This window comes from Mus caroli, unplaced genomic scaffold, assembly GCF_978045245.1.
Source record: "Mus caroli unplaced genomic scaffold, Mus_caroli_1 scaffold_12, whole genome shotgun sequence".
Lineage (NCBI taxonomy): Eukaryota > Metazoa > Chordata > Mammalia > Rodentia > Muridae > Mus > Mus caroli.
This window is the reverse complement of record NW_028227267.1, coordinates 24,202,235-24,222,568: the sequence shown is the minus strand read 5'-3', so window position 1 is coordinate 24,222,568 and position 20,334 is coordinate 24,202,235. Positions and strand designations below refer to the sequence as shown.

At 52.0% G+C, this 20,334-nt stretch overlaps 2 protein-coding genes across 3 annotated transcripts in view; one reads left to right on the top strand and one right to left on the bottom strand.

The window, feature by feature from the left end:
* Dnah1 (dynein axonemal heavy chain 1) overlaps positions 1-11,701 on the top strand; it is a 70,485-nt gene extending 58,784 nt beyond the window's left edge. The window contains exons 55-78 of one of the 2 annotated variants that reach the window (XM_021181307.2): positions 84-269; positions 512-703; positions 1,514-1,681; positions 1,762-1,953; positions 2,172-2,303; positions 2,762-2,887; positions 3,619-3,738; positions 3,862-4,011; positions 4,109-4,269; positions 4,845-5,070; positions 5,200-5,395; positions 5,680-5,831; positions 6,250-6,446; positions 6,674-6,818; positions 7,030-7,188; positions 7,264-7,395; positions 7,721-7,891; positions 8,194-8,373; positions 8,446-8,622; positions 9,174-9,344; positions 9,474-9,604; positions 9,933-10,284; positions 10,499-10,733; positions 11,232-11,701. In XM_021181307.2, the coding sequence (XP_021036966.1) occupies positions 84-269; positions 512-703; positions 1,514-1,681; positions 1,762-1,953; positions 2,172-2,303; positions 2,762-2,887; positions 3,619-3,738; positions 3,862-4,011; positions 4,109-4,269; positions 4,845-5,070; positions 5,200-5,395; positions 5,680-5,831; positions 6,250-6,446; positions 6,674-6,818; positions 7,030-7,188; positions 7,264-7,395; positions 7,721-7,891; positions 8,194-8,373; positions 8,446-8,622; positions 9,174-9,344; positions 9,474-9,604; positions 9,933-10,284; positions 10,499-10,733; positions 11,232-11,353 (4,173 nt within the window). In that variant the 3' untranslated portion in view covers positions 11,354-11,701. Of the gene's footprint in view, positions 1-83; positions 270-511; positions 704-1,513; positions 1,682-1,761; positions 1,954-2,171; positions 2,304-2,761; positions 2,888-3,618; positions 3,739-3,861; positions 4,012-4,108; positions 4,270-4,844; positions 5,071-5,199; positions 5,396-5,679; positions 5,832-6,249; positions 6,447-6,673; positions 6,819-7,029; positions 7,189-7,263; positions 7,396-7,720; positions 7,892-8,193; positions 8,374-8,445; positions 8,704-9,173; positions 9,345-9,473; positions 9,605-9,932; positions 10,285-10,498; positions 10,734-11,231 lie in introns of those variants that run through there. The other variant, XM_085828533.1, reaches the window with a different exon arrangement.
* A 144-nt stretch (positions 11,702-11,845) lies between these two features.
* Positions 11,846-20,298, bottom strand: Bap1 (BRCA1 associated deubiquitinase 1). The gene is made up of 17 exons (XM_021182148.3): positions 20,114-20,298; positions 19,989-20,018; positions 19,814-19,868; positions 18,703-18,835; positions 18,188-18,307; positions 17,649-17,710; positions 17,434-17,576; positions 17,104-17,182; positions 16,528-16,651; positions 16,094-16,241; positions 15,460-15,644; positions 14,963-15,093; positions 13,977-14,455; positions 13,704-13,864; positions 13,368-13,460; positions 13,214-13,286; positions 11,846-13,038 (listed from the first exon to the last, which is right to left on the bottom strand). Exons 1-17 carry the CDS (start codon positions 20,148-20,150, stop codon positions 12,905-12,907), a joined length of 2,187 nt encoding a protein of 728 aa, XP_021037807.1. The 5' UTR covers positions 20,151-20,298; the 3' UTR covers positions 11,846-12,904.
* Positions 20,299-20,334: the final 36 nt, after the last annotated feature.

Genomic DNA, 20,334 nt, shown 5'->3' with positions numbered 1-20,334 from the left:
AAACCCTCAGAAAGAGGGGGGAGGGTTGGTATTCCTGCCCTTGCTGCTGGCCACTCACTGGATGCCCTGTCTCCCATCCCCAGGTGGACACAGCCATAGCTGAGGAGACCCGGAAATCAGTGCAGGCAGAGGAGATTAAGGCCAATGAGAAGGCCAACAAGGCCCAAGCTATTGCTGATGATGCTCAGAAGGATCTTGATGAGGCCCTGCCGGCCCTGGATGCAGCCCTGGCCAGCCTTCGAAACCTCAACAAGAATGATGTGACAGAGGTGGGCAGCCAGGCGTCTCCTCACACTCACTGTCATATCCCTTTCTATGTCCTCTTAGGTCCTAATGGTGTCCCCAGGCCCACCTTGTGCACATCCTTTGGTGACTGTGTACTAACAGGGAGGGAGCAGAATGAGGGCCAGATCCTCACTGCTTGTCCCACTTTCCTGTTGCCAACACCAGGCAGTCCCAATGCCCTAGGTCCTGTGGCAGCCCCTTCTAAACCTCTTGGCATGACCCATAGGTGCGTGCCATGCAGCGCCCACCCCCAGGAGTGAAGCTGGTCATCGAAGCTGTGTGCATCATGAAGGGCATCAAGCCCAAGAAGGTACCAGGAGAGAAGCCAGGCTCCAAAGTGGATGACTACTGGGAGCCAGGCAAGGGGTTGCTGCAAGACCCAGGCCGCTTCCTTGAAAGCCTCTTCAAGTTTGACAAGGTGACCACATTAAGCACATGGGCAAGCCAGGGGGTGGGACACAGCAGAACCGTGCGAGCTGGCAAAGTACCCATCAGCAGTGTCTGCAGGTGCCATGTTCTCTGTTCTGCCACTGCCTGCCCCACCAGCAGTTGGGGCACACATGCCCCTGGTGGGGACATAGAGCTGTCCGGGGTAACTGGACATGGAGTCTACACAAGGAGCTGTCAGGTGGGATGGCAACATCCCCTTCCCCAACTGAAGTCCACTGAGGATACTGGAAGCAGGGCAGGTTCCTGTGCCGACAGGATATCACCCATAGTCACTCCAAGGCTCCACAGCTTGGAGATTTCTTCCTGTCCTAGTCAAGAGATTCACCTGCTGCTCTGTATTATCTCCATGCCTGGGGAGCCTCCGCTTCTGCTGGCTGCCTCTAAGGTCTCTGGATGTCTATCCATTTGAGATTTTCAGTCCATGGGGATCTATCTGCCCTCTTGGACTGTACCATGGTTAGGTCAGCCTGGAGGCCAAGAACCCCTCCAGGGAAACCCTTCTCCAGTCCAGAAATTCACTGAGTGCCTGGCCTACATGAACAGGACCAGAGACACCCTTCTTAGAGAGGCATCTAGTCCAGGATGGCTCACAGCCTGAGCTCTGTTTTCCTGGGCTTGCCTTAGCCCCGGCCTCTGAGAGCCGGCTAGCAGTACAGGATCCCAGGCCCATCACCAACAACGGTTGGACTCAGATGGGACAGAGCGTGAGTGCGAGAGACAGGATCTGAGTTGTCCTTCTTAGGAAGCAGTGTCCTGAGATCAGTGATTTCTGCCTCAGGACAACATTGGGGAGGCAGTTATCAAAGCCATCCAGCCATATATCGACAATGAGGAGTTCCAGCCAGCTGCCATTGCCAAGGTGTCCAAAGCCTGCACGTCTATCTGCCAGTGGGTGCGCGCCATGCACAAGTACCATTTTGTAGCCAAGGCCGTGGAGCCCAAACGGGTGAGGACTGTACAGAGCTGGTGGGGACTGGCTCCCCTAGCCAGGAACTGGCTATGAGCTGGCTCTCTTTCTGTCTGCAGCAAGCCTTGCGAGAAGCCCAGGATGACCTGGAAGTGACCCAGCGGATACTAGAAGAGGCGAAGCACCACCTGCACGAAGTGGAAGATGGCATCGCCACAATGCAGGCCAAGTATCGAGAGTGTGTGGCCAAGAAGGAGGAGTTGGAGATGAAGTGTGAGCAGTGTGAACAGCGCCTGGGCAGAGCTGACAAGGTGCGCGCCCCTCCTCCACAGCCTGCGGGCGGGCAGGCGGGCGGGTGGGCGGGACCACCTGGAAGAGAGGCAGGCCCACTGGGGAGAGGAGGACTCTGTATGGGTTGGCTCTCCCCGCCCCCTTTCTAGCAACCTATGGGTGGGGTCACAGTGGGCAGAGATAGTCCCAGGCCCCAGCCCAGCCTCCCAGAGCCCACTCCCAAAGACTGCTTCTACAGCTCATCAACGGGCTAGCCGACGAAAAGGTTCGCTGGCAGGAGACCGTGGAGAATCTGGAGAACATGCTTGACAACATTTTTGGCGATGTGCTGGTGGCTGCCGGCTTTGTGGCCTACCTGGGCCCCTTCACGGTAAAGAATCCCCCGCTGTACCCCTGACCAGCTTTATCCCACAAAGAGACCCTCCTTGAGGCCTTACCTCTGCAAGGGCAACTGTGGAAAGGCTCTCCTTCCTTCCCTCACTGTAGCATACAGGTCCTCAGCAGGCACACAGCTGTGCACTCGAGTCAGCAGAGCCCCAATTGGAAGTAGACAAAGGCTCACACATGTGCACCCAGGCTAGACAATGCTCTAAAATGCTTCATCGTGTGCCCCCATTTCATCCTCAGAGCCATCCTTTGGGAAGACATTGCAGGCATGACTCATTTCATAGTCAAGGGTCTGAGGTTTGTAGGATCCAAGCAGGTCAGAGGTGTCCATAATGCCTGGCTCCTCATCTGAGGTCTGACTTCTGCATGCAGGGTTGTAGCAAGAGGGGAGGAGAATGCTGTGTGCCCAGTGTGGTGGCCTTACGTTTTACATCTCTCCAGGGCCAGTACCGTGCAACACTCTATGAGTACTGGGTCAACCAGCTCACAATTCACTATGTCCCGCATACCTCCAAGCCCACACTGATTACAACACTGGGAAACCCCGTGAAGATCCGCTCTTGGCAGGTAACTGTCGGAAGATGTCAGAATGTGCTTCAGACTGGGCCTAGGGCCTCCTGCCTGCTTTCTACACTCGTTTCCATGGATACCTCCTCTGGATCCTCCTCCTGCCTCCTTTCTACCCTTGTTTCCATGGATACCTCCTCTGGATCATCCTCCTGCCTCCTTTCTACCCTCCTTTCCATGGATACCTCCTCTGGCTCCTCCTTCTGCCTCCTTTCTACCCTCCTTTCCATGGATACCTCCTCTGGCTCCTCCTCCTGCCTCCTTTCTACCCTCCTTTCCATGAATACCTCCTTTGGATTCCCCTGGGTATAGCAAGAGCGTAGTGAGTAGATAAAGAAGCAAGAACCAGGCCAGGTATGGCATAGATGTAGCTGTAGGGAGAGGTTTCAAGTCAGGTCTAAGCAAGGCCCCAAAGGCAAAGAGAGAGGCCACAAGTGGGCAAATATAAAGGGCCAATGGGATTTGGGCACCCTGAAGGTGATATCACTAAGCAAGGATACAGAAGCCACGTGGACAAAAAGGCCCAGCAAAGGAGAGCATTAGGAGACCGTCCAGCAGCAGAAGAGAATTCTGAAGACACATCCTTGTCCACACTGCCATCTCTATCCCTCATGCTCCCCCATGGAAACCATACAACAAGGAGAAATCTACAGCCACACAGAGTTAGGAGTAGCTAATGTCCAGCCAGCTATGCTCATACAAGAGCCCTGAGTGAGCATGGCTTCCCACAGATTGCTGGCCTCCCCAATGACACTCTGTCAGTGGAGAACGGGGTCATCAACCAGTTCTCGCAGCGCTGGACCCACTTCATTGATCCCCAGGGTCAGGCTAACAAATGGATCAAGAACATGGTAAGCAGACCTACCTACCAGCTCTGCCTCCTCAGACAGGCTCGGATGTCTTTCCCAGTGCTTGGGGAAGCAACTGAGCCTTGGGCCTACTCTCAGCTCCTGTCACCCCACCTTCCCCTGCAGGAGAGGGAAAGTGGGCTGGATGTATTCAAGTTGAGTGACCGTGACTTCCTGCGCAGCATGGAAAATGCTATCCGCTTTGGCAAGCCATGCCTTCTAGAAAATGTGGGTGAGGAGCTGGATCCGGCACTGGAGCCTGTGCTGCTTAAGCAGGTAGGCCTGGCAAGGAAAGGGAAGCAATAGACTGCAGGCCTGGACAAAGAGCTGTCCACACTCCAACCGCAGTGCTGGCCCATCCTGCCTACTACAGACTTACAAGCAGCAAGGGAACATAGTCCTGAAGTTGGGAGACACCGTGATCCCTTACCATGAGGACTTCAGGATGTACATTACCACCAAGCTGCCCAATCCTCACTACTCACCAGAGATCTCCACCAAACTCACCCTCATCAACTTCACACTGTCACCCAGGTAAGAGCCTCCACCCGAGAGAACACAAGCATCAGCTTTCCCTTCCTGACAGCTGTCCCCTGGCCATCCCCTAAGCTACCAAAATCGAGAAGTCTGTCTTTCCTGTTGAGTGACCCCCTTAACTTCCTCCCGGGTACTCTGGCATCTCAGGACTTTCCAGACCCTCCACTGGCTCCTCTTACTTATTAGCTTCATTTCCACCTAAAAGTATCCCTCTACACACACACACACACACACACACACACACACACACACCGCCTGCTATATACTAAACTCTTCATTGGAGTAGCTACAACCAGTGGGAGGAAAAACAGACACTCTTAAGCCTTATTTTACTTGATCATACTCAGTCCCCTTTTCTAGTGAAGACTCTAACTGGCCAGCCCCTGCTACCCAAGGTCTCACTGAGAACCACTGGTTTGAAAGCAACCCTGCATCAGTCCCACAGATTGAGGCTCAGCCTCCGGGGCTGACATTGGCAATGGTGCTGGGCTCTTGATAGGTAAGTGTGGGCTTAACATCGATCCCTGGAGTTCCCCCGGTGTTATAAACATGATGTCCTCTACCCCTGGTAGTGGCCTGGAGGACCAGCTACTAGGCCAGGTCGTGGCTGAGGAACGACCTGATCTGGAAGAGGCCAAGAACCAGCTGATTGTCAGTAATGCCAAGATGCGCCAGGAGCTGAAGGACATTGAGGACCAGATACTGTACCGCCTCAGTTCCTCCGAGGGCAACCCTGTAGATGACATGGAGCTCATCAAGGTGCTCGAGGCTTCCAAGATGAAGGCTGCTGAGATCCAGGTTGGGAAGTGCCTTCCTATCAGCCTACCCTCCCTCCCATCTGCCCCAGTCCTGCCCCAGTGTACCTTTACCTTCTGCTCTTTGCAGCCTCCCTGGCCCTAACACCTTTCCTATCGCCCCTCTCCCCAGGCTAAGGTCAGGATTGCAGAGCAGACAGAAAAGGACATTGACCTCACACGCATGGAGTACATACCCGTGGCTGTCCGCACCCAGATCCTCTTCTTCTGTGTGTCGGACCTGGCCAACGTGGACCCCATGTACCAGTACTCTCTCGAGTGGTTCCTCAACATCTTCCTCTCGGGCATCGCCAACTCAGAGAGGGCAGGTAGCTCTAGCACACTGAGGTGGATGGAATGTGTACGGGCACATTTCTATGAGTCCTCATCTCCCTTCACCTTTACATCATATACTCATGCATAATACCTCAGAACATACCACCTCGCATCCCTACCCTACTTAGAGCTGCTTATTGGAAACACTAGCTGTCCAAGGAGATGCACAGACTACCCTGATAGCTACTAGGAAGACTTTGGAACCTGGGCTAGGCCCTGAGACTCTCTCCCTTCTCCCATTTCCCCATTCTCTGCCACCACTTCTTCCACCCTGTAGACAACCTGAAGAAGCGCATCGTCAACATCAACCGCTACCTGACCTTCAGCCTCTATAGCAACGTCTGCCGCAGCCTCTTTGAGAAGCACAAGCTGATGTTCGCCTTCCTGCTGTGTGTCCGTATTATGATGAATGAGGGCAAGATCAACCAGGTGCAGGAACAGGCAGATGGCTCGGGGACTGTTTGTCTGAGGGCTCATCCTGTTGTGGGCCTGAGGGCAAAGGATAGGTACAAAGGGAAAGCCAAGCAAAAGAGCATAACCCCGTTAAAGGGAACAGAGGTCTTTGGAAACATAATTCTTGCTTAAACACAACAGGGGACTCTAGATTAATATGGGCCAACTGATGCTATGAACGTAAGTCTTCTCAGAGCCTTAAAGGTGCTACTGAGCAGAGAGATTGTCCCCAGGGACAAACTGTCCTGAGCCTCCCATACTTGTCTAGTCGGGAGCATCTGTGAACCTCATATCCAAGAAAGGGCAGAGTAGTGGACACTTAGAGTAATTCAGTTTCTCTGGGTAAGGTGCTGGCTACAAGGAGTGGGCGCCAACTCAGTCTGTACTCTACTAGGCTGAGTGGCGCTATCTCTTGTCTGGAGGCTCCATCCAGACCATGTTTGAGAACCCTGCACCACAGTGGCTATCAGACCGGGCCTGGCGAGACATCTTGGCACTTTCAAACCTGCCAACTTTTGCCACCTTCTCTAATGACTTCGTGGTGTACCTCTCAGAATTCCAGGCCATCTTTGACAGTGCTGAGCCTCACAGGTGGGCTGGATCCCATAGTACGATACCAGGCACATAGGAGAAGACCTCAGAAATGGGCCCACCCAGAGACCTCCTTGGAAAGATTGCCTAGGGTTGCCCTGCATCTATGACCACATCTCCCTGTGCTTCTACCCTATTCTCTTGGGAACCCCCATACATCTGGCAAAGTCCATGGGCCAGTGGTTTCCTGTAGGCAGGCTCTGAGGGATAGGTGGGCTTTATTGCAGGGAGCTCTTGCCTGGCATCTGGAACGCATACCTGGACGAGTTCCAGAAACTGCTTATTCTCCGTTGCCTGCGTGGGGATAAAGTCACTAATGCCATGCAGGACTTTGTGGCCAACCACCTGGAACCCCGCTTCATTGAGCCCCAGGCAAGTGCTGGTCCCTAGGTCTTAGGAATATGGCTGCTTTGGGAACTACCTTCCAGCCCTGTCCAGGCTGGAACTCTTGGAACACAGATGACCTAGGACCTTGAAGAGCCTTCTGGAACTGCTCCAAAAACCTCAGGAATCCCTTCCCTTGCCCTAAGCCCTGCCTCTCACCAGCCTCGTGTGGTCTCAGCATCTCTCCCTATCCTTCCAGACAGCCAATCTGTCTGCAGTGTTCAAAGAGTCCAACTCCACAACGCCCCTCATCTTCGTGCTGTCACCTGGTACTGACCCTGCTGCTGACCTCTATAAATTTGCAGAAGAAATGAAGTTTTCTAAGAAGTTCTCTGCCATCTCCTTGGGACAGGGTCAGGTAAGGATAAGGCAAGAAGGACTAGGCTAGGGAAGATGAGCGGCAGTCTCCTACTCAATGTCCTTGTCCCCACAGGGCCCTCGGGCAGAAGCCATGATGCGCAACTCCATAGAGAGGGGCAAGTGGGTCTTCTTTCAGAACTGCCACTTGGCACCAAGCTGGATGCCAGCCCTGGAGCGTCTCATCGAGCATATCAATCCTGACAAGGTGTGCCATGATGCCTGTCCACCAAGCACACAGCCCAGACTCAGACGCCAAGCATGTACACCGTGATGCAACTAGATTGTTCTGGATAATTAACTAGATTAGTTTTGCTCCTCTGCATTGCTGAGTCTCAGGGGGATGGTGACTTCCCAGGGCTACCCAGCAGTGTCAGAGGGGCCCTAGGACTGGTGGCCCTAGGACTTGATAAGGCCTGTCCTTAGCCAGTAGTCTGAATAGCCTTATATCCTAACCAACTCAAGGAAGGAGTAAGTCAGAGCATGAGTTTGAGTCCTAGATCTTTGTGCTCATGGGGTGCTGTGGTCACCAGGTTCATCGGGACTTCCGCTTGTGGCTCACCAGCCTGCCCAGCAACAAGTTCCCAGTGTCCATCCTACAGAATGGCTCCAAAATGACTATCGAGCCACCACGTGGCGTCAAAGCCAATCTGTTGAAGTCCTACAACAGCCTCAGTGATGACTTCCTCCACTCCTGTCAAAAGGTAAGGCATCAGCTAGAGAGATGATGGTTCAGTGGCTGAGAGCACTGGTGGTTCTTCCAGATGGACCCAAGTTCAATTCCTACATCCACATCCAGCAGCTCACAATGGCCTGAAATCCCATCTCCACAGGGATCTGATCCCTCTGGCCTCTGTGAGCAACAGCACCCACGTGCACATATAATTAAAAGTCGTTTTTAAAGGTGAGACACAATTCTAAGCACTTACCTCCATGTCCCAGCACTTCTTCTTATGACCTTGTCTCTACCCTTTCTCTTATGACTCTGTCCCTTTCTGTCCTGCAGGTAGTGGAGTTCAAGTCCCTGCTGCTATCTCTGTGTTTGTTTCATGGAAATGCACTTGAACGCCGTAAATTTGGGCCCCTGGGTTTCAACATCCCCTATGAGTTCACAGATGGAGACCTGCGCATCTGCATTAGCCAGCTCAAGATGTTCCTGGATGAATATGAGGAAATTCCCTATAAGGTAGGCAAGGGGCAGGCTCAGTGCCACGGACTTGGGCACCTATAATAGGGACCATTGTCCACTCACCCATAGGTTCTCAAGTATACAGCTGGAGAGATCAACTATGGTGGCCGTGTCACCGATGACTGGGACCGCCGTTGTGTCATGAACATACTAGAAGATTTCTACAACCCTGCTGTGCTCTCTTCTGAGCACAGCTACAGTGACTCTGGCATCTACCACCAGATCCCACCCACCTATGACCTCAATGTGAGTCTGCAGGAAGGGGCCTGCCAGAGGAGTTCCTGGGGTCCCATGGAACCTTAATACAGGAGGAAGCAGTAGAAAGAGGTACAGCTCTGTCTTCCAGGGCACCAAATGAAAAACCCATCCCACATTAAGGAACACAGTCAGTCAGTCAGTCAGTCAATCAGAGGGGAGCGGGTTCTGTGGGGAGAGATGAATGAACCCCGCCTCACCAATTCCAAGTATCACACAGTGTGGTGGGAATGCAGAATATGGGGGCAGCACTCCCGAAGGACATACTTGTAGGGTGTTAGGGGAAGCATCCTCAGCTGTGGCTAGGTTGGCTGAGTACCACATTGGGGACTTCGACAAGAGGGAGCATGTTAGGTTTGAGCAGCTACAGGGTGGGATGGCAGGAAAGGGCTGAGAGAAGGCAAGAGCTATGATTTACAGCATCACAGAGACCATTTCAGTTCCCAAAGCAACCGTAAAATGAACTAGGAAGGGTAATGGTGAGTCTGCAGGCTGGGGCAGAGCAGGCCGAGGCCTTCCATTCCAGCCTTCTTGCTTCCTAGGGATACCTCTCCTACATCAAGAGCCTTCCTCTCAATGACATGCCTGAGATTTTCGGTCTGCATGACAACGCCAACATCACCTTTGCCCAGAATGAGACGTTTGCCTTATTTAGTGCCATTCTCCAGCTGCAGCCCAAATCCTCTTCCATGGGCGGCCAGAGCCGGGAGGAGGTGGGTAGTGGTAAAGGGCCAAGGTCTGCGCAAAGCCAGGCTGCCCTGTCCTGCCTGCACCTGGGACTAGAATCTTGCCATTGCTAAGAGTAGCCAGCCTTGTCCCCTCATGTCCCTTTGCCCCTGCAGTTGGTAGAAGATGTGGCTGAGAATATTCTGCTCCAGGTGCCCGGGCCTATTGAATTGCAAGAGGTGATAAAAAAGTTCCCTGTGCTGTACGAGGAGTCAATGAACACAGTGCTGGTACAAGAGGTCATTAGGTAATTTCTTGCCACGCCTAGGCAAACTGAGTCAGGGGCCACTGCTATAGAGAAACAGCGGGTGTTACTATTAGCCAGCTGTTATGCTAAGTGCTAAACACCTGTCCTCTAATGCAGCTGTTTATTATCATTTTATAGATGAATAAACTGAGGCCCCCAAGAACATTGGCTGTCTTAAGTCACATATTTGTTAAGGGCCAGGGCTGGTACTGTACCCAGTTCTGCACTTAAGATTCTGCGTTCTATCACTGTCTGTGGTCCCAGATGGAGAGCCATCAATACCACCATAGAACCCCAGCCCACTAACACCCTGCCACTGACCCCACAGGTACAACAAGCTCCTAGAGGTGATCACACAGACACTTAGTGACATGCTCAAGGCAATCAAGGGGCTAGTGGTAATGTCCTTGGAGCTCGAGCTGATGTCCACCAGCCTGTACAACAACACTGTGCCTGAGCTCTGGAAAAGCAAGGCCTACCCATCCCTCAAGCCACTGGCTTCATGGATCATGGACCTGCTGCTGCGCCTGGACTTCATGCATTCCTGGATCAAAGATGGCATCCCACCTGTCTTCTGGATCAGTGGCTTCTTCTTCCCTCAGGCTTTCCTGACAGGCACTCTACAGAACTTTGCCCGAAAGTTCGTCATCTCTATCGACACCATCACCTTTGATTTCAAGGTCTGAAGTGGGGAGGGGCTTTAAGGTTGGAGTCATCCTGAGTAGGAGGTGAAAAGATCCAGGCCAATAGTCAGAGGGACAGGGCAGACTATATATAGGTCACAGACTATGGCAGATAGGTGATGGGCAGGCGACAGCTTTCGGGAGAGAGATCTGCCTCCTGATACAAATCCCAATCTTGTTTCCAATGTGGGTGTCTGTGTGCCCACCACAGGTGTTGCCCGAGGCGTCATCAGAAATTAAGGAAAAGCCCGAGACAGGGTGCTACATCCATGGACTGTTCCTGGAAGGTGCTCGCTGGGACTCCACGAATTTCCAGCTGGCTGAGTCACGGCCCAAAGAGCTGTATACAGAGATGGCTGTTATCTGGCTCTTGCCAGTAGCTAACCGAAAGATCCAGAACCAGGACTTCTACCTGTGCCCCATCTACAAGACTCTGACCCGTGCTGGTAAGGCTTACCAAGGCGGAGAATCTTCATTACAGGTGGATGTCTAGTAAGTTTATACGAACCCAGGTTAGCTGTCCAGGAAGGCTGGTAGAGGTTTGAGCCAGTCCAAAGCCCAATGCAGCAAGGTAGTATTTGGAGGTTCGGTTCCCAGCCTGCTTGCCCTCCTTAGTCATCTACTGTACATCCTACAAGCCTATAGGCCCCATCTTTCACCAGGGGCTCAGAACGGAGGCCAAAAGCAGGGAGGAGGCGATGCTGGGCTCAACAAGGAATGAGATGGGTGCTAGCACCTCCCCTTCAGTCACAGCATCATAACTAGGCAGGCCTGAGCTTTCATCAGTTCCAGCCACAATGGGGCCCGACTGGGGGGCCAGGGTCCCTCCCTAGCCCCAACCCAGGTCTATCAAACTCACTGTACATGTTCCTGTCCCTAACTAACCCAGCCCCTTCTCTGTGATAGGGTATAACCTAAACTTCCCCCTTTCTTGTCTGTTTCAGGAACATTATCAACTACAGGCCACTCAACCAACTACGTCATTGCTGTGGAGATCCCCAGCAACCAGCCTCAGCGACACTGGATAAAACGTGGTGTAGCTCTCATCTGTGCCCTGGATTACTAGACCCAGATAGAAAGACAAGGGCCATTAAAAGTTCTGCAGTAAGTCCTGTTGTGCCGTGGCTAAGTACTTGAGGCCTCCTCACCTATAGGGCCACTGCAGAGGAAAGGGGCTCGAGCATTCTCAGCAGAGAATAGGAAGGTAGAGAGAAGCGGAGACAGCTCTGGCCTGCAGTACCTGCCCAAATGCCATAAGGGATGAGACATACACCCTCTCAGATCCTAGTAACTCTCTAAAAAGGTGCCAGGTAGATATATGGGCAGCCTAGCTTTGAGCCAGAGCCCCATACCTCAACTCAATATACCTTGACCACAGCCCATCTGAAATCTTCCCCTCATTTTAGGTCCCAAATCCCATCCCAGGCCTACCATAGCAACCAGTTATTTCTACTTCAGGAATACATACTACCTTACTATCAACAAAGCCAGAATCTAGTCAGTCTCTCATTCCACCACAGCCCAGCCTACTGACCTCGAGATAGCAACCAGAAGATCATTTATTAGCACATTTTTATTCACTCACTGATTCAATATTTACAGAAACTAGAGGGGTCCCCTACAGTCACTATGTACAGATAAGGGGCCTGCTTGGATCACCTGTATCTAGCAGAGGGTACAGGGCTTTTGGGGGCTGGAGTTTGAAGCAGTGCTGTACTTACTACCAAGCCCTATGGGGATACCGAAGTTCTAACTCCTCTCAACCCTGTCCCTACCCTGAGTGCCTTGCAAGAGAACAAGGAAGCTGGCACAGTCGGGAGAATTGAATAGTACCAGCTTCATTCAAGCAGCCCTGCCTCTGATATTCCTAAGAGAAGACATGGTAATACTGAGGGGCTAGGTCGAGGCTCCCCTGGGCCCCAGAGACAAAGATTAGGAGCCTAAGGCAGGCCCATGGCCAGGGCCACAACACTGAAGGCAAAGAGCCCCAGAGCCTTGCTCTGACTCACTAGCAGGACAGTCTGCATGCCACTGGGACAGTTCAAACACTTGTCTCCACTATAGCCGTGGGACCCTGATAGGCTGTACATCCTATTAGGATACCCCATGCCCATTCCAGCTCAGCAGCCAGGTCCCTGAGTTTGGTGCTCTCCCAGAGGAATGAAGTGTAGGCCAAGCTTCTTCCCAACGAGGACAGGCTAGTGGCTGGTGCGTTTCTCAGCTGGGACTGTGATGTATTCTAAGAGACCTGGCCCCAGCAGAATGACAGCTGCTGGGAGAGACAGCAGAGTCAGGAAGCTGCCATGTTAATACAGTGGCAAGATGGCCAAAAGCCCAAAAACTAGACATCTCCAATAGGTAGAATGTATATCCTGCTGCTCCTCAGATGGCTGTGGAGGCCACGGCACCCTCCAGTTCCAGCTGCTGCTTCCTGAGCATTCGGGAGCTGCCTTGTCCCTGCCAGACCCCAGAGCACAGTGCAGAATACATGTCGCTCCCACTCCCAGGGCCTGGGCTCTCGTTGAACTACTCAGTAATACTTGGAAAAGAGGGACAGTGAAGGGCCCCGATGAGGGCCTTGTGGCAAGAGAGGCTGCAGAGTCAGGGCCAGAGGTTCTCACTGGCGTTTGGCCTTGTAGGGGCGAGAGCGTTTCCGCCGGTCAGGCTTCCGCTGCTTGTGAAGCCGCCCAATGCTGACCCCTTGGCGCCGGCGCACTGAGATGTTCTGTTCCACTAGGTTGGCCAGCATTCCTGTGTAAAGCAGGAAACTCCTTAGTAGGTGGCTGTCTCCCAGGCTCTCACAGCCCTCCCTGAGCTTGAGTCTCATCGGCCAAAGGTGAAGTCTTGGGGGAGGGAGGGGGAGGAGTTTGAAGTACATGACCCTCAAGAGGGTAGGACACTTAAGACATAGTAGGCACCTCCTCACCTTCCTGAGCCAGCATGGATATGAAGGTACAGATAAACTCGTCATAGTTGTGGGTCCTTCGCTGGTCATCAATCTGTGGAAAAGAAGGCACATGAGGGCATCCCAGCCCATATTCTCAGAGCAGCTGTCCTTGGGCAGTAGAGGGGTCACCCACCTTGAACTTCTTCCTTTTCTCCACCTCCTCCTTGAGACAGGCCTCATAGTTTGCAATCTCGGCTTCTACACACTTTAGCAGTGCTAGCAGCTCCTGCCACAACCCAACATTGTACCTTAGGGGCCTGAGTGGCACCAAAGCTCCATTACTAAGAAGCAACTAGAAACAAGGGTGAACAGCCACAGTCCAGGGGGCTACCAATGTCCTCCGATCCCAAAGAGCTTCCTGGCTTTAGCCACCAACTTTCACACCAAAATTCCAATCAAGTACCCAAAACCTGGGAGTAGGGGCCCGGGTCCTTCCCCTGCTAGGAGAAGAAGGTTGAAAGAGACTCACCTTGGGTGAGTACTTCTCTCCACTCAAGGGCTCGCTGGACCTGTTCAGCCCAGGCTTGTCTCTGCTCTCTGTGACTTCCACCACCTCCTTCTCCTCTAGGCCACTGGACCCCTGGCTGCCTTGGCTTGATCTGGTAGAAGGTGAGGAACCCTTCCCACCCTCTAGGAGAGGAATAAAAGGGTGCATCAGAGTACATGATACTCTAGTCACCGGGCCACCTCCCTCCTCCTCCTTGGGTACACCAAGTGACCAGTGAGGGAGTCCAAGGCCCACCTGTGAGTGCCAGGGGACTCAGTACACCATCTTCAGCAAGGTGCAGCAGGCCTGTGCTTATGACAGGACCCAGGTCACGGACAGCACGGTTGTAGCGTATGCAGTCAACACGAAGTAGGCTGTCATCTTCTCCAAAAAGCACCTTGGAGATGTGAGAGGTGACAGGGCTAGAGGGCCGTGTTGGGTTGGCCGAGCGGATGGGCGAGCGCAAGGGTGAGTTGAAAGCACTGCCAATCTCAGAGGCTGTGTCCGTGCTCTCATTGCTAGGGGTGGGTGAAGGTTGCGAGTGTGTGGCCGCAGCCACAGCTGGACTCCCAGCCCCACTGCTAGTCTTGATGGACAGAGGAACTGAAAGGTCTTTCTGAGACTCTTGAAGCTTCTCAGTTAAGACATTGATGGTGTTGGGCTGCAGCACTGACAGCTGCCCATCTGAAGAATTGCTCAACGATCCTGGCTTCCCTGTCCCCTTCCGCTTGTATCTGTGGGGTCCAATAAGAGGTAAAAACAGGGAATGGGCCAGGTGACCACACCCAGCAGTGTCCAGAACGGCTCAAATATAGTATCTTCTTCCCAAGCCCAAATGGAAGCTCTTACACTTGGTCTAAACAATCTCACCACAAGAGCTCCCTAAGTGCCAGAGTATAGGCAGGTGGCCTCCTCTACTCTAGCTATCTCACTTCTAACCTTCCAGTGCTCTATCCTCCAACAAAACTGCCATCCTACTCAGCAAATCATCTCTCCAACCTCTTCTCCTACCCCAATTCTTTAAGGTCGGGCTGAAAGATCACCTCAACAAAATGTACTGACACATACATGGTAAGATGTTTACCTCCCCCTAAACTTATGGGTTAGCCCCTCAAGTCAGCCTCCTCCAGGGCCCACACTCTACTGTTCTCTGAGAAAAGCCTTCTCAGATGCAGGGTGGAATATTCAGAACAGGATCTGAGGTACCCAAAGTTTGACACCGTCTCCGAGTCAGGACTGACCTGATGGCAGAGTTGGTGTTCTGCACGTCCTCGTCCTCATCCTCATAGTCATCCTCGTCATCAGAGTACTGCTGGAGCGCTCGGACTGGAACACGGCTGCGACCCACTCCTGCTGCCAGGTCTTCCTCCTCCTGGGGCAGGCAAGAGCAGTAATGAGAGAGCTCACCCAAGCCAGGCATGGTATTGCAGCTAGGGAGGAAGGTAACTAGGCTCTTGGCTGTGCGAATGCCTTGCAGAATGCCTTGCCACATACTTTTGAGTTACCAGGAGAAACTTTCCCATGTGCCATGGAGTATACCCAACTGTGTGGCAAGTAACTGGTCTTAAAAGTCAGAGGAGCAGCTAGCTCTCTTGGCCACCTTAAGACCATGCTACTGAGCTCTGGTGGGGCCTATGAGTACTAGAGGAGCCTGGTCATCAAGACCCAATCAGAGAGTCAAAGAATAACACTGGGAACCAACACTGTGGCTTCTCAGTTGAGGGTACTTCCATCTTACCTGCATAGGGGATTTGGCATAATTGTGATTGTCTAGGAAGGCTGGCAGCCGCTGGACAATAGGGGCAGGGTTTGGGGCTGCCCCATTGAGGCTGCTCCCTGGAGGCTTCACCACCAGCTTACATTTGCTGGGAGGACTATGGGTTGTAGTTTGTGGGCACGAACCAGCCACCTCCTCTGCACCATCTGAGACAAGGCAGAGTATAAATAGGACATTCAGCTGCGTCCTTAAGAAAAGCCTACAGTCCACAATCCTGTGACAGTTGTTTCCCCCAGTGAAGACAGCAAATAGGATAGGCAGGTAAGCGCTAAGTCACACAATGAGACTGGAAAAAAAAAAAAAAAAAACCCAAGACACAACAAGAAGGCAGCCTATAGATAAAATAATAGGGGTGGGAGATATGGGATGGAATGGACCACCCAATACAGAGAGGTGTGGGTCTAGGGTCATGACAGTCCTTTTCAGGTATCCTTTAGGAAAAGCTCACTCTACTCTCCCTGTTTTGTGGGGAAAGCTTCAGGTACTGGGATTTCAGGCCTCCTGCTACAGCCCCTGTACCAAGTACCTTCTTGAAGTGCTTGTGCCTCCTATGTCAAGCTACGAAGGACGGCTGATGCCCAAGTTCCTCCAGTACCTGTCTGAGTGCACTCAGAGGCCGCTGGGGTTCTGCCTGCCTCCAGCCCAAGGGGGGACTTGCTGCTGGCTGGCTTGCTCTCCTCAGGCAGTTGTGACTCTTGAGATTTGTGGGTCTGAATCAGCTCCGGCTGGGTTACTCTAATCAGCTTAAAACAAAACTCAAGCTTAGAAGAGAAGGATAGACCAGGTTTCCACCATAGATAGCTAAGGGCCTTGACCCTGCCTATTTATTTATTTATTTATTGGAAAATAAAAAGGTCAAGCCACAACATCTTTTTAGAAATTAAGTTCTACCACCCTTACAAAGGAAGCAAAGGAAAGAAATGGTTAGTTAAAGCCTCAATCTACAAGACACTGATTTGGGAATTAGAGACAGATACTAAAATGTAGGAGAGACAGGGAGCACTGGGTTGGCAAAGCCAGGCAACTTACCTGCTGCAGGGCCTCCAGGACTGTTTGTCGGTTCACCTTCAGTACATGTAGCCTGGTCTCATACTTAATCCTGCGGTCAGGCACCACTGCCATCAGGTTGAATCGAATGTCATGGTAGGGCTCCCTGCAATCACAGTGGCAACCATGAGAGGAGTTCCCACCCCAGACCGACCTGCTGTTAAGACTGAGGCAAGTGTCTTGCCAGAGCTCCTCTCACAGTCACATCTGTAGCTCTAAGTATAGGCCCTACTCCAATAGGCAGCCAGCAGCCAGACACACATCTGAAACCCAGCTACACCTTCCCATGAGCTCTGATAGAGGCTTGTCAGGAAGTAAGCCAGCACACCTGTGCTTCTTAACACCCCGTCCCCCCCCCCCCACACACACACACACAAGGCTTGTCCTTCCTCCAGCCCAGCCCAGAGCAGGCCACAGGCAACCTAAAACTTAAATCCCAAACCCCAAGCCTGATCTTGCCAGATACCATGGGGCCTTACAATCTGCAGATCATTAGGTTTCTCTCTCTCCCACCCAAAGGGGACATAGCTCCTCAAGGACACAACCAAGGGTTCTTACCCTGCAGTAGCAAGACCGATTCGCTCCATGATGACCCTTCGAGCTTTATCTGTCCACTCCTCGTCCTCTCCCCAGGGACCTAGGGAAGACCAAGATGAGGAATCAGCAGGTGGGAAACCCTGAGATGGGGTAGGCCAGGGTTAACAGATTCATGTGGTTGAGAAGCTACAAGCTAGACACATAAACAGTACAAGATGAAATCATGGCAAGAGTTAGATGTCCCTGGTACCCACTCCCACTACTACACCTCAAGGATCTAAAGTCCCTGAGATCCAGAAAATCAGAAGGAAGCATGAAAAACCCAACAGGCCCCTTCCTCAGAAGGCCTACCATGATCAATTGGGTAGACTTTCAACCCATCCAATTCAAAGAGCCTCCCTGTGATAGGCACATAGCTGACAAAGTGAAACGCCTCCATGGTCCGCACTGCACTGAGGCCATTCTGTTTCTCAGGAAGGTGACGTGGTTCTGGCCTGGAAAAGGACAAAATCAGAGACATCCTCCACCACCCCGACCCCACATCAGCAACCATAGCTCTCACATACCTGGCATGGCTATTATGTGCCTTGGCCAGTTCAGGGGCATTGCCAATTGCATATCCTTTGCTCTAAAAAGAAAAGAAGGCTACATAAATACAGATTCTCAGCTGAGCCTCTGAAAAGGGGAAGAGTTCCATAAAGCAGGCTTAGAGGCATTCCAAGAATCCCAAGCAGCACAGATGACCGTTCTGAGAGGGAGGTGGTGGCAAATGAGACCTTGCTTAGGATCTCCTACAGAGATGGGCCATATTGGCTGTGCACAGCAATCAGTGACTACTGGGGAGCAACACTGCCTGATAGAAAAAGTCACAACAGAAAAGGTCTGACCCAGATCACTTAAGTCTTTTCCTTCTATCATCTCATTTAGCAGCAAAGCCTAAAATCAACTACCTTCCACATTACTTATGAATCAAATAGATGTTAGTAAACATTTGAAAAAGAAATGACCAAAAAATACCAGATACCATGCAGTGGCATTACCAATAGCTCTGAGGATCAGATGTGCCCAGCCATCTGTAAGCATGATCTAAGGTACTGCAGCGTACCTCAGGACTGAAGCCTTTGGTGAAATCCTTCATTCGGCTCAGCGTGGGCCCCAGATCCACATTGCTGCAGTTCAGAAGCACGCTCAGCAAGGCGTGAGTGGCACAAGAGTTGGGAATCAGCTATAAATCAAAAACAATCACTCATATACCTCATATACTCTTGACCCCAGGCATCCCCATGCCCACATTTATTGAGAATGAAGACTAAAAAGAAAGATGTCAACATCCTTTAGTTTCCTTTGTCTTACCCAGTCTTTATTCATTTAACGTGAACCAACTAAAATACCTCCTATCTAGGGACATGGAGAATATACTAAAACACCACCAACTACAGAGGTATTCCCTCTAATGAAAAAGAGTTAGGTCTGCCTGCCACAGGGTTTCTGCAACAGTTTCTCTTGGTTCCAGTCTAGCGCTTCTTCCTGCTCCCCCACTGCCACCTTCCACACAATACCAGAAACAAACAAAGACAAAAAAGCATCCTGGCCCGCAAACAAGTGCAGAACTCAGCAGACCTGGTGAGCAAAGAACATGTTATTCACAATATCATCATCAATCACAGACGTGTCATCCACCAACGTAGAAACCTTGCGGCGGGACCTGCGCTCTTCGATCCATTTGAACAGGAAGATAAATCCATACACAGGCCTAGAGAAGCAAGAGGCAGATGACAATCAGCATCCCCTTCTTTCTCTCCCTAATCCTTTGCACTGAAATGCTCCTGCACTGAGTCCCTCACTCTTAACCAAACTGTATCCAACATGGCTCTGAGACCTCAAACCCCAGAAGCCTGTCACAGGCAGTCAAGTATGAGCCTGGCGCTCTGAAACCCCATTCGGTCTCACTATGAGGTCTAGGCAAGAGAAGGAGGAAATCTGGAACTGCTGGCCCAGGATGGAGCAAGGTAGGGACACAATAAAAGGGACAAAAACGTTGATGAAGAATTAAGTACCAACTCACTGGTGGACCTCGGCCTCCAGTCCTAGTAAAATGAGTATAGTGCATGAACTCCCAAACCAGTTCCTTCCCTTCGAAGCAGTTAGGTTCTCTATGCCTCTATTCTATAGATTTCCAAAACAAGATTCTGAGTTTAGGTACCTAAAAAAGGCCTTCTCACACTAACCAATCAATACAGGACAACTATGCTTAGTTTTGTTGACACATGGTCTCACTAGGTAGCGTAGTTTGGTCTCAAACTCAGAGATCTGCCTGCCTCTGCCTCCCAAGCATTGGGACTAGAGGAGAGCGCCACTACTGGTCAGGACAAATGTTGTGTGGTGATTAAAGGCACAGCACACATGGTGATGTAATTAATGGACCATACACTTACAAAAAAGGTGCAACACTATGCAACGGAGGGTTCCGGCTGCAAAACCAGAAAGGCAGCTCAACTGTACTCCACGAGTGCTTAGGGTTAAAAGGTGGGCTACAGCTTCCTAAGGAGAAACACTTGAGGAAAGACTGAGAAGAAAAGAAAAGTCCAAGAGGGCACCCACAAAGAGTGACACTTTCTTATGTGATATTTTATATAACTCAGGTTTTCTAATACTGCCTCCCTTGAATGGGGTACTATTCCCCTGCCCTTTCTCAACCCTCCGGAGGTAAGGGGGCGTCCCAGCCACTCACCCCTGGCATTTACTCTGAAGGTCATAGATTTCCTCCACTTGCACCCCTTTGACACCTACGATCAAGAAAGGAGAGGTCGGCAGGGCAGCCCCAGGCTCTGCTGCGAGAACTCAAGGACCAACCCCCACATCCACACCAGCTAGGGACCGAAGGTCGTGGGTAACGGGGTTCTTACCGAAATCTTCCACCAGGAGGGTGAAGAGGCCTGAGTGGGACGACAAGAAGAGGAATTTGTCATGCAGGTGCGTCCGGGGCCCATCCGGCTTCCCCAGCCCCCGGCCCGCCGAGGTCCCTCCGTACCTGGGTCACTCTCCAGCTCCAGCCAGCCCTTATTCATCTTCCCGCGGAGCGGCCTCTCAGCGCCATGTCCAGGCCCTGCTAAACCCGCGCCGCCCCCAACCGGGAGCGCCCACCGCCCTTAGGGCTTCTCAGTCCCGCACAGACAACGGGCCGCGCCGCGTCACTCGCCCGCGCCGGACGTACAACGTCATCATCACACGACGAGCCTAACCCGGGGGCTG

What these genes read in the sequence shown, in the direction of transcription:
- Bap1 (XM_021182148.3), bottom strand. Translation starts at nt 20,150, where the DNA reads ATGAATAAGGGCTGGCTGGAGCTGGAGAGTGACCCAG. An exon ending in GAGTCCCCTGGCACTCACAG is followed by an intron (nt 13,865 to 13,976) that starts GTGGGCCTTGGA and finishes TTCCTCTCCTAG; the next exon opens with AGGGTGGGAAGGGTTCCTCA. An exon ending in GAGAGAAGTACTCACCCAAG is followed by an intron (nt 13,461 to 13,703) that starts GTGAGTCTCTTT and finishes GGGTTGTGGCAG; the next exon opens with GAGCTGCTAGCACTGCTAAA.